This window comes from Wickerhamomyces ciferrii, contig 00015 (assembly GCF_000313485.1).
Source record: "Wickerhamomyces ciferrii WGS project CAIF00000000 data, strain NRRL Y-1031 F-60-10, contig 00015, whole genome shotgun sequence".
Taxonomy (NCBI): domain Eukaryota; kingdom Fungi; phylum Ascomycota; class Saccharomycetes; order Phaffomycetales; family Wickerhamomycetaceae; genus Hansenula; species Hansenula ciferrii.
In genome coordinates this window covers 53,422-65,301 of record NW_011887725.1, presented here as the reverse complement: position 1 = coordinate 65,301, position 11,880 = coordinate 53,422, and the positions used below count along the sequence as shown (strand labels likewise).

At 35.4% G+C, this 11,880-nt stretch overlaps 4 protein-coding genes across 4 annotated transcripts; 3 read left to right on the top strand and 1 right to left on the bottom strand.

Annotated features, from left to right (window-relative positions):
• Positions 1–405: 405 nt before the first annotated feature.
• Positions 406–3,518, top strand: BN7_845 (putative threonine-rich GPI-anchored glycoprotein; the record flags this gene model as incomplete). The annotated part of the gene is made up of 2 exons (XM_011278560.1): positions 406–1,337; positions 1,412–3,518. 2 exons carry the CDS (start codon positions 406–408, stop codon positions 3,516–3,518), a joined length of 3,039 nt encoding a protein of 1,012 aa, XP_011276862.1.
• A 966-nt stretch (positions 3,519–4,484) lies between these two features.
• BN7_844 (putative mucin-1) lies at positions 4,485–7,131 on the top strand (the record flags this gene model as incomplete). Its single annotated transcript, XM_011278559.1, has 2 exons — positions 4,485–5,425; positions 5,487–7,131. 2 exons carry the CDS (start codon positions 4,485–4,487, stop codon positions 7,129–7,131), a joined length of 2,586 nt encoding a protein of 861 aa, XP_011276861.1.
• A 459-nt stretch (positions 7,132–7,590) lies between these two features.
• Positions 7,591–8,454, bottom strand: BN7_843 (Collagen alpha-5(VI) chain; the record flags this gene model as incomplete). Its single annotated transcript, XM_011278558.1, has 1 exon — positions 7,591–8,454. One exon carries the CDS (start codon positions 8,452–8,454, stop codon positions 7,591–7,593), a length of 864 nt encoding a protein of 287 aa, XP_011276860.1.
• A 1,728-nt stretch (positions 8,455–10,182) lies between these two features.
• On the top strand, positions 10,183–11,760 carry BN7_842 (Translation initiation factor IF-2; the record flags this gene model as incomplete). Its single annotated transcript, XM_011278557.1, has 1 exon — positions 10,183–11,760. The coding sequence occupies one exon, from the start codon at positions 10,183–10,185 to the stop codon at positions 11,758–11,760; it is 1,578 nt and encodes a 525-aa protein (XP_011276859.1).
• Positions 11,761–11,880: the final 120 nt, after the last annotated feature.

Here is an 11,880-nt window from a genome sequence, read left to right as displayed (position 1 = left end):
ACATTGTCTATCATAGTGTCTAGAAAAACTGACGGCTATTCATATGAATCTCGATGATATCAAAGTTAGACTTGGTCTTAGACAGGGGAATCAGGGGAAGGTGAAGCCTACATATTAACCCATCATTGTGTCTATAAATATCCGCTTCAACGTATATGAAGATGCAGCTAATAGCATGGATCAAATCTAAAATGATATTGTAAATATATATTTCAAAGTGATCATATTAGAACAATATCGAGGCATCAAGATTATTTCAGTCAGACTTCAAACTTTTGACCATCTAATATAAAAAGATGATAGTATCCTCAATCAAGAGATATTGGAAGAAGGGGATGGTTTAGGTATTCAAATAGAATTAAAAATCAAATTTTTGACTTCTAAATATTGAAAATTAGAAGGAAAATGAGGTTATCTAAATCAATAGCTCTATTGCTTACAGCCTTCACAACGGCTGTTACTGCTTCTAGTGAATATGTACCAGCCGCAACCATCACTTCAGATGTTCAAACTCTCACAGATCTCCCAGGTATTGTTCATGAATCACATACTCATTCTGCGGACAGCAAACAATTTGAAGCTGCTTATGTTATTACTGCTGATGATTATCCGGATACAAATGGTACTAAAACTTATCAATTTCAATGGTGGATCAAATTTGATGAAGATTTTAATGCAGAATCAGCTCCTATTGAGATCTACAGTGGTCGTGGTCGAAGCCCATACAACTATGAGGGTGAAGTTAATTTAAAACAAGGTGCTATGTATTTGCAATATGATGTCGATCTATCTTGTCCAGAGGATAGAGATAAGGTCACACCTAATTTTTGTTCAGGTATTGATTTCCAGTTTGAAATAAGCAGAAGTGTTTCCAGCTTCGCTAACATTGAAGTTAGTGCAACATACGACGGTGTACCTTATAACGGTGATAAAGTCAGTTGGGATTGTCTTGCACTTGTCAACGCAATATGTGATCCAGTTTCTTCTTCCTCATCTTCATCATCATCATCAAGTTCAAGCTCATCAGATGTCTCATCAAGCTCATCAGCTGTCTCATCAAGCTCATCCGAAGCTTCATCAAGCTCATCCGAAGCTTCATCAAGCTCATCCGAAGCTTCATCAAGCTCATCCGAAGCTTCATCAAGCTCATCCGAAGCTTCATCAAGCTCATCCGAAGCTTCATCAAGCTCATCCGAAGCTTCATCAGCTCATCCGAAGCTTCATCAAGCTCATCCGAAGCTTCATCAAGCTCATCAACCTCATCAACCTCATCAGCTTCATCAAGCTCCTCCGATGTCTCTTCTAGTTCATCAGCTGTCTCATCAAGCTCTTCAGGTGTATCATCAAGCTCTTCAGAAGTTTCATCAAGCTCTTCAGATGCATCATCAAGCTCTTCAGAAGTTTCATCAAGCTCTTCAGATGCATCATCAAGCTCTTCAGAAGTTTCATCAAGCTCTTCAGGTGTATCATCAAGCTCTTCAGAAGTTTCATCAAGCTCATCAAGTGCATCATCAAGCTCATCCGAAGTTTCATCAAGCTCATCCGGTTCATCATCAAGCTCATCTGATGTCTCTTCTAGCTCATCAGATGCATCATCTAACTCCTCAGAAGCCTCATCAAGCTCATCAGTTTCACCATCAAGCTCATCAGACTCACCATCAAGCTCATCAGAAGTCTCTTCTAGCTCATCAGGTTCACCATCAAGCTCATCAGAAGTCTCTTCTAGCTCTTCAGATGTCTCATCGAGCTCATCAGGTTCACCATCAAGCTCATCCGATGTCTCTTCTAGCTCTTCAGCTGTCTCATCAAGCTCATCAGGTTCACCATCAAGCTCATTAGGTTCACCATCAAGCTCTTCAGATTTATCATCCAGATCATCAGAAATCTCATCATCTTCAGAAATGTCATCATCAAGCTCTTTCGATCCAGCATCATCATCATCATCATCAACATCAGCTAAATCCTCAAGTTCATTTGCTACATCTTCAACTTCAGGATCATCATCTTCTTCATCATTTTCATCAAAGTTGTCAACCACATCTACTGATATATCCACATCAAAAAGCTCATCAGAATCATCAACTAATGATAAGTCCGGAACACCAGTTTCAACATCTACACATTTAACAAGTTCAATACCATCTACATCATCAAAATCTGATGACCCAAAAATTTCATCAACAACAGGTAAACCAGCTCCAACAAACTCTTCAGTTCCAAGTATCACCACTGATGCAAATACTTCAACATCAACAACAACAAAACATGGTGATTCTACAACAGTTATCACTGTTACTACTTGTGATAATAACAGTCATTGTACTACTCAGCCAATTACAACTGGTATCACTATTATTACTGAGACCTCAAATGGTGTTACTACAGACTACACTACTTATTGTCCAATTCCAACAACATCCAAAGATGCTGATCACACTACAACAAGACATGACGATTCAACCACCGTCATTACTGTTACTACTTGTGATGGTAATAGTCAATGTACTACTGAACCAATTACCACTGGTATTACAGTTATTACTAAGACTTCAAATGGTGTCACTACGGATTACACTACTTATTGTCCAATTCCAACAACATCTAAAGATGCTGATCATACTACAAGAAATGGTGATTCAACTACAACAAAACATGGTGATTCAACCACTGTTATCACTGTTACCACTTGTGATGATAATACACAATGTACTACTCAACCAATTACCACTGGTATCACTGTTATCACTGAAACCTCAAATGGTGTTACTACAGACTACACCACTTATTGTCCAATTCCAATAACATCAAAGAATGCTGATCAAACCACAACAACTCATGGTGATGATGGTAACGTTTCAACCAAAATTATTACAAAAACTTCATGTGATGATGATAAATGTACTACTCAGCCAATTACCACCGGTATCACTGTTATTACTAAAACTTCAAATGGTGTTACTACAGACTATACCACTTATTGTCCAATTCCAACAACATCAAAGAATGCTGATCAAACTACTACAAAACATGAAGATTCAACTACCGTTATCACTGTTACTACTTGTGATGATAATAGCCAATGTACTACTCAACCAATTACCACTGGTATCACTGTTATCACTGAAACCTCAAATGGTGTTACTACAGACTACACCACTTATTGTCCAATTCCAACAACATCAAAGAATGCTGATCAAACTACTACAAAACATGAAGATTCAACTACCGTTATCACTGTTACTACTTGTGATGATAACAGTCAATATACTACTCAACCAATTACCACTGGTATCACTGTTATTACTGAAACTTCAAATGGTGTCACTACAGATTACACTACTCAATTACAACCACTGATAAACCAGATCAAGGTTCCACTACAGACAAAGGTACATCAGCTCAACCAACAATTATCACTCAAGGTTCAACCTCCCCAGCTCCTTCAGCACCAACTGCTTCTGTTAAGCCATTTGAAGGTACAGGGTCATCAAATGTTATTAATTGGTTTATTTCCATGATATCAGCAGCTTTAGTTGTCATGTTATGATCCTTTTGATTTTCAACATATATTTCAATTATTTTTTCACATATTTTCAGTTTGTTATTCTGCTTATACCTTGTTAATATCATTTCTTTTAACGTTAAAGGCTCAAGTTCAATAAGATCATTGCATGATATAATATACTTGGATTTTCAACTCTTTTATTTCTATACTTACATACAATGTATTTGGAATATGACTATCAATTAGTTATCATTACCAGCTTACTTTCAACATTCTTTATTTTTTTGTTTGAATCCCCATTATTCTTATCCACTTTTTGATTAATTATTTATAGATCAGTATATATATTATATAATATAGATGTTTATAGTCAATTCATGATTTCGTGAGTTGATAATTATTTATAAATATTGTACTATATACGATGAGTAGTTTTGCAAAACAAATATTAGTACTAAATATATGCTAATATATCTAGCGCTAGCAACATAGATAGTGGCTCATGCTCAAGATCAAATGGTCTCAACATTGCTATTATCAACGGGATATATAGCAGCATATTTAACGATGAAAATGGTATGGGCTACCTAGTACCAGCTAGTACTATTAAAAGTCTATTTGGGGAACACTGTATACTCAAGAATCAAGATTGACCATTGCGCATATTCTTTTCAAGTTGAGTTCATGTAGAAAGCTTTCCCGGCTATCTTTTGTACTCATGGAAGTTATAATTAATAATTATATCTATAGGTACATACGTACATAGGTACATGTACATGTTAGTTTTTTCACCTGCATCTCTGGAGCTTGGAGGCATCGAGCTTCTTTTGTACACTCAGATTTCAGGATTTTGCAATCTAGTATAAAAGGATGATATTATCTTGATTCAAAAGAATGAATGAAGGGATAGTTTAAGCCTTCAATACAATTAGACATATAAGAAAGCTTCTTGAACTTTACAAGTGGAATTAGAAGGAAAATGAAGCTATTTAGTTCAATAATACTGTTACTCACAGCTTTCACAACTGCAGTTCTTGCTCAAATTGTTATACCAGTTCCTACCGTCACTACAGATGTTCAAACTCTTACAGATCTTCCTGGTATTGTCTATGCTTCACATGCTAGCGGACAGTCTGTGAATAATGTACCATTTCAAGCGGCTTATGTTATTACTACTGATGATCCAGATACAAGTGGTACCAAGACTTATCATTTCCAATGGTGGTTTAAATTCAATGAAGAATTTGATGCTGACCAAGCTCCTATTGATACATACAATGTTTATAGACAAAATTACAACTATGACGGTGAAGTTAATTTAGAACAAGGTTCTGTTTATTTCAAATATGACGTTGATGCAGCTTGTCCAGAAGATAGAGATGTCACACCTCCAATCTGTTTAGGTCCTGATTTCCAGGTTGAATGGGCCAAAGATGGTCAAACTTATTTCATTCAGGCACTTGCAACATACAACGGTGTCGTTTATCAAGGTGAAATTGTTAGTTGGGATTGTCTTGCTTTCGTCAACAGAATATGTGATCCAGTTATATCATCATCCTCATCATCTTCATCATCTTCGTCATCTTCGTCATCTTCATCATCATCTTCATCATCTTCGTCATCTTCGTCATCTTCGTCATCTTCATCATCATCTTCATCATCATCATCATCACCAACATCATCATCTTCATCAGAATCGTCAAGCTCCTCAGAAGTATCATCAAGTTCATCAGAAGTATCATCAAGTTCATCAGAAGTATCATCAAGTTCCTCAGAATCCTCAAGCTCCTCAGAGGTACCATCAAGCTCATCAGAATCTTCAAGCTCTTCACTGGTATCATCTAGCTCATCTGAATCTTCAAGCTCATCTGAATCCTCATCAAGCTCTTCAGAAGTCTTCAAGCTCATCAGAATCTTCCAGTTCCTCAGAAGTTTCTTCAAGCTCATCAGAAAGCACATCCAGCTCAACACAAGTTTCTAGTTTTTCTGCTGTACCACCAAGTTCTTCCGAAGGATCTTCAAGTTCTTCCGAGGTATCTTCAAGTTCATCATCCGATTCCAGCTCTTCAGCGTCATCAGAAAGCTCAGAAAGCTCAAGCTCATCAATTGAATCATCAAGCTCTTCTTCTATTGTTTCAAGCTCATCAGAAGTTCCTTCATCATCATCTTCTTCTTCTGATACACCATCCAGTTCTTCAGAAGGTTCATCATCCTCCGAAGTATCATCATCAGAATCATCATCAAGTTCTTTCGACCCAGGATCATCATCATCATCAAGTTCTTTCGACCCAGGTGCATCATCATCATCTTCTTCAGCTGAATCCTCAAGCTCGTTTGCTCAATCATCATCATCAGGGTCATCATCATCTTCAGCATTTTCATCAGAGCTCCCTTCCACCTCTTCAGATGTCTCTACATCAGAAAGCTCATCTGCATCTTCATCTGATGATAACTCAATAGTGCCAGCTCCAACAGCTACAGATTTATCAAGTTCATCGCCAGATACACCATCAACATCAACAACTGCTAATCCAGCTCCAAGTATCACTACTGATGCATATGTCTCAACATCAACAACTGCTAATCCAGCTCCAAGTATCACTACTGATGCATATGTCTCAACATCAACTGCAACTGGTCCTGATTCAACCACAGTTATCACTATAACATCCTGTGATGGTAATAATGGATGTACTGTCCAGCCAATAACCACTGGTGTCACCGTTATTACTGAAACATCAAATGGGGTTGTTACAGATTATACTACTTATTGTCCAATTTCAACAACATCTAATAATGATGATCAAACTGCAACAACTCAGAGTGACGATGACCACATTTCAACCACAATAATTACAATAACTTCATGTGCTGATGATAAATGTGCACCTTATCCCGTCACAACAGGTGTTACTGTTTTAACTCAAACCACAAATGGTATTGTCACTGAAGTTACAACATACTGTCCTCTTCCAACTACTGAAAATACAGCTCCAGCTCCAAGTCCGGCCCCAGCTCCAACAAACGGTCCATCAGGTTCATCAGGTCCAGCACCAGGTCCAGTTAAGCCAACAGAAGCTCCAACTACTACAAATGGTGGTTCAGTTCCAACTAACAATGGTCAAGGTACCCCTGCAACTCCAGAAAATCCTATTGCTTCAGAAACACCAGTCAATCCGGCATCTCCAGGTACTGAAGCTGGTACAACAGGTGAAACAGGCTCTCCAGTAACTCCAGTAACTACAACAACACCAACTACCCCAGGATCACCAGAAAGTACAAATGTTCCAGAATCTCCAGCTACTAATACCCCAGGTTCATCACCAAATCAACCATCAGAAGGCCAAACAGGTAACGGTTCTCCATCTTCTACCGGTGAAGCTCCAGCTCAAGGTTCAACCTCAGCTCAAGGATCTACTCCAGCTCAAGGTTCATCAGCTCAACAAACAACAAGCCCAGGTTCACCAGATGCCTCTTCAGTTCCAACAGTTGCTACTCAAGGTACAAGTTCCTCAGGTGCTTCAACACCAACAGTTTCTGTTCAACCATCAGAAGGTGCAGGATCATCAAATGTTATTAACTGGTTTATTTCTATAATTTCTGCAGTATTTGTTGTCATGTTCTGATATGATACACAATTTCAATTAACCCTTCAGTTCTTATCTTGCTACTAATTTTGCTTAAAATCGTTTAAAGTTCATTATATATAATTGTTTTTATTTCGTTACGTTCAAGCTGCAACAAGCTTTGATCATAATATTATAATCGAGTTAGGTCAAGCTCCTTTTAATTCAAATGTTTCCAGATAATATATGCAAAGGCTATAGCTGAATATTTTTTCGGTTATAGTACTGTGTATTTTCAATTTTGTTTGTTTTCATTCTACTCTTCCATTTTTGATTGTTGATAAAAGTATACATAGATATATATCAATCCAATTCATGATTTCGTGAGTTTTACTTAATTAATGTAGTATTGAAATTATAGATGTTTTGTTAATTAGGTAGTACTTTGCTACTGAAGGTATTCATAAAACATTATATGTTGACGTTAAATTAAATTATTGAAGATAAAAAAAAGTATGATTATAAAAGACTAACAGCTAAAGTAACCAAAACCATAAGAATTGAAGGAATCATAAATGATAATTTTGCTTTTATTGGTAAATTATTAGTTCTCAATGGTGTGAATGAACTAGCACCATTAATTAAGACTGAAGAAGTCATGGTATCATTAGTAGAAGAAACATGACTAGTAGCAGTACTGACAACACGATGATTATGATCATAATAATAATAAATGATACCACCACCTACTAAAGCACCAGCAGCGGCACCACCTCTACCGCCATTGTTGTTGCTATTGGAACCTCTTGAACCAGATGAGCCAGATGAACCGCTTGAACCACTATTACCACTTGATCCAGAAGAGCCAGATGAACCACTATTACCACTATTACCACTCGATCCAGATGAGCCAGATGAACCACTATTACCACTACTACCACTTGATCCAGATGAACCTGAAAATCCAGAGTTTCCAGAAGAACCACTTGAACCACTTGAACCACTTGAACCACTAGAACCACTAGAACCTCTTGAGCCAGATGAACCAGATGAACCACTTGAACCACTGAATCCACTAGATCCACCACGACTACCTCCACCTCTAAAACCACCTCTTCTTTTATCCAAAGCTTCAGCAAATTCTAATGGTATAACACTATCATCATGGAATAATTTAATAACTTCTGATGTTTCTTTAGACGGCAGTTCAACTGAAGTTGTGGTGTCTTCTAATATAATTGTTGATTTTGAATCTATTTCATCTTTGATTGAATGTAATTCAGATGTAGTTTGGTTCAAAGGTATGGAACTAAGACAATTGATAGTACTAACATATAATGCAAATAACCCAAAGACTTTATAGAACAATCGTATGCTTAACATTTAGAAGTATTAATGAAACTGTGATTGATTGAATGAAGAATACTTGAACGGAACTCAAGTAGGTTGAAAAAAAGACAGGACCCTGCTTCTTTATATACCTCAGATAAAGACCCTCAATTAGTGATTATGTTATATAATTATCGGATATTTAAGCTTCCAAGAATCGTAAATAAGCTTTAAAAATTTGTCACGAATCACGATAATCTTAATCCTAAGCCTTCGGTAAGCCTTCGGATAAAGTATTTAGGCTGAGAATGCGTGATCTTGGCTGTAAAGTGTTGATAAAGATCTATGATAGTTAAGTGATATTACATACTAAGAGTACAATTGACTGATAATTAAATAATTAAATGATAATGGTTGCTTTGGGCAGTGAAAAGTGTCATTAATTTAGGTCAACATCATGTTTTATGACTTTTATGAGCCGGGATGTGTTCCCCAAAGGGAATGGTTACAGAGCCCGTGATATATGACCGCGACTCGTTAAGGTTAGGCGGCCAAATTGATTTGAGGATCAAATATTATTAGTTATTCAAACAATTTACTTTCACAAAGATGTGATATGTTGAATTAAGACCACGGGTAATTGTTAGATTGATATCTTTTGCTTGATGTTTAGTTAATCTCATGAGCACTTATGAACTGATTAGACGTGGTATTCTATCGATATAATATATAATCTCTATAAAATTAGTAACTAGTAGTGCGATCTCATACCGATATTATTGTATATGATCATATCACAATACAAAAATGCTTATACTTATACAAAATACTAGATAAATTTGCAGATACACTATCTTACCTTTGTAATTATACACAGAGCTCACTAATACAGATGTCTGAGAAAGACCTTGTAAGCTGTTCATTCGAGGTATACTAGCTCGGTTAATATGATCCACTCAAGCTACAACTATGAAGGCAAATGACCCTGGACAGTCAGTTTTAAATATCCATGAAACCGTTCAAATGATGAGACTCTTAATAACATAAAATCACATATATATTAGGGTAAACAGGACTAAAAATAATAGTGATTATCTGCTAATTAAAGTGTCTCTTGAGTTTTTTACCCCTATATAAACAGAGAACACCCATGTTAACGACATTAACGCACACAAAATCTTTCAAACCTCACAGAGACTGTGAAGTATGCAGACTGTTTGACCAATAAGAATCTCTTTAACCAGGAATAAGCATGATTCAGGTATTTTTTTTTTCCTTCGTTGCAGTTTTTCATGTATAAGAAGATATTTCCGAAAAGGGGAAAACCATTTGATCTAGATTAATTGAAACTAAAAAATGGATCAGCAAATGAAGTATCTGAATATATAAAAGAGCAAACTTCTATAAGTTTAACTTTTTATCAAACCCTTTGTTCAAATAACAATAACAATAACAAACAAACGTCAAAATTTAGATTAAAGTTTCCTAAAACTTTGATCAAATTCAATTTGCTTTTAGTTAGAAAATACTGAAATTTCCTAATAACAAAAAAGAGAAAAAGGGCAACATTTTAGACCAACAGGCATAAAACAGCATTGTTGTTGGATAGGGTCAAAAATAATCTGGCTAGCTAGTACGATCACTGATCAGTATTTTGAGGTTTGAAATTGACTGGGCTCAAATCTCAAGGATTTATATAAAGCTTCATCAATAGTTCCTCAAAATAATCTTTCCTTGAATAAACAGCTAGGTCAATAAAGTATCAGGATATTCTAAAGAACCATGAGTCAAACAGCACAAGTTGTGGATATAAATAAGTTGAGATATCTTACCAAAAGTCTTCCTAAATCACCAATACCTCAAGAATCAATAGATTTTTCACAGTTTGCCGCTGAAAACTTTGAACAAACTGCACCTTTAACTCAAACTCCAAAATCAAATAGACATAAGAGACATTCAAAATGGTTATATAATGAAGTTCAAAGAAATTCAATCAATTTTGGTGTTAGTTCTATTGATATGATTGAATATCATAATCAAAAGAAGAAGGAGAATAAATTATTGAGAAAACAATTATTGGATAATATGACCAATGACTCTGCAAGTATTAAATCCATTAAATCAAATCAATATGTGAATACTAGCAGTAGTAATACTATTAATGGGAAAGAAAATGAAAATCTTGATGATTTTATTGAGAAAAGGTTAGATTATCATCGTCAAAATTCATCAAAACCAAAAGCACCAGCTATACCATTACCGCCATCTCCATTACAATCTCCAAATTTATCCCCCAAAAGTGATAATTCAAGTTCATATACCACTGCTAATTCTACACCACCTATTCATTCAGTTGATGACTCAAATAAGAAACCTGTATCATACAATAAAGCACCACCACCAAGACCAACCACAATCCCACCAGAACTTGGTTTAGATAACACCACACCAAGAGTATTATCATCACCAGTAATGTTACAATCTTCAAATTCTCAAGCTGGATCAAGATCATTCCATCAACGTGATATTTCATCAAGTTCAATTTCATTATCATCAAGTTTTAATAAATTAAGAAGAAAATCATCATTAACGAATTTATCAAAAAAACCATCACCACCAAATAGTTTAAATAACTCAGCAAATGGATCTAATGGTTCAAGATTTAGATTATCTTCTCCAACATTAAGAAGAAAAAACAGTCAAAGTTCATTTATGAGTATTGGATCAAATGTAACAACAACACATTCAAGACCATCAAGTGGTATTATTCCAAATAAAAGAGAATGTCATAATATTGAAGATACATTATTAGCTGATGAAGATTTTAATGATTTTACCATTCCAAAAAGATCAAATACAATTAATGGTAGAGATAATACTTTTAATTTTGAAAAACCAATGTCAAGAGAAACAAGTTTTGATAATCTTCAATATTCCAAGAATCAATATGGTAATAACAGCAGCAATAACAGTTTGAAAAGTCCATTGATGGATAATATTAATTCTGCTAGATTTGGTTCTTCTAATGGTCGTTCACGTCCTCCAAGTTTAGATCTTCCAATAACACCAACAAAATTAAGACAAAGACATAGTGTTGCAAATTTTGAAATTTCACCAATTGGAAATTTGAATGAAGATTTTAATAATTCACCAATTAGTCCAAGAAGTAAAAGATCTGTTTCAACTTATGGCTCATTAGGTTCAAGTCCAACAAGATTATATCCAAGAATATCGACAAGAACAAGTTTATCAGATCTTAAAAATTCACCAATTGAAAAGATATCTGAACATGAAATCTCTAATTTCCAATCACCAATAATTCCAAGAAATAGTTGGAGTGCAGCAAGAGCAAGTCCATAATAATTTGATACCCTATTTTCTTAGTAATTTATAGCGTTTTTTCAATTCTTTTAATGTAATAATTAATACCCATTGTTTCTTTATGTCTCATTCAGTACCTTTTGTAGATTTTTTTGCAGG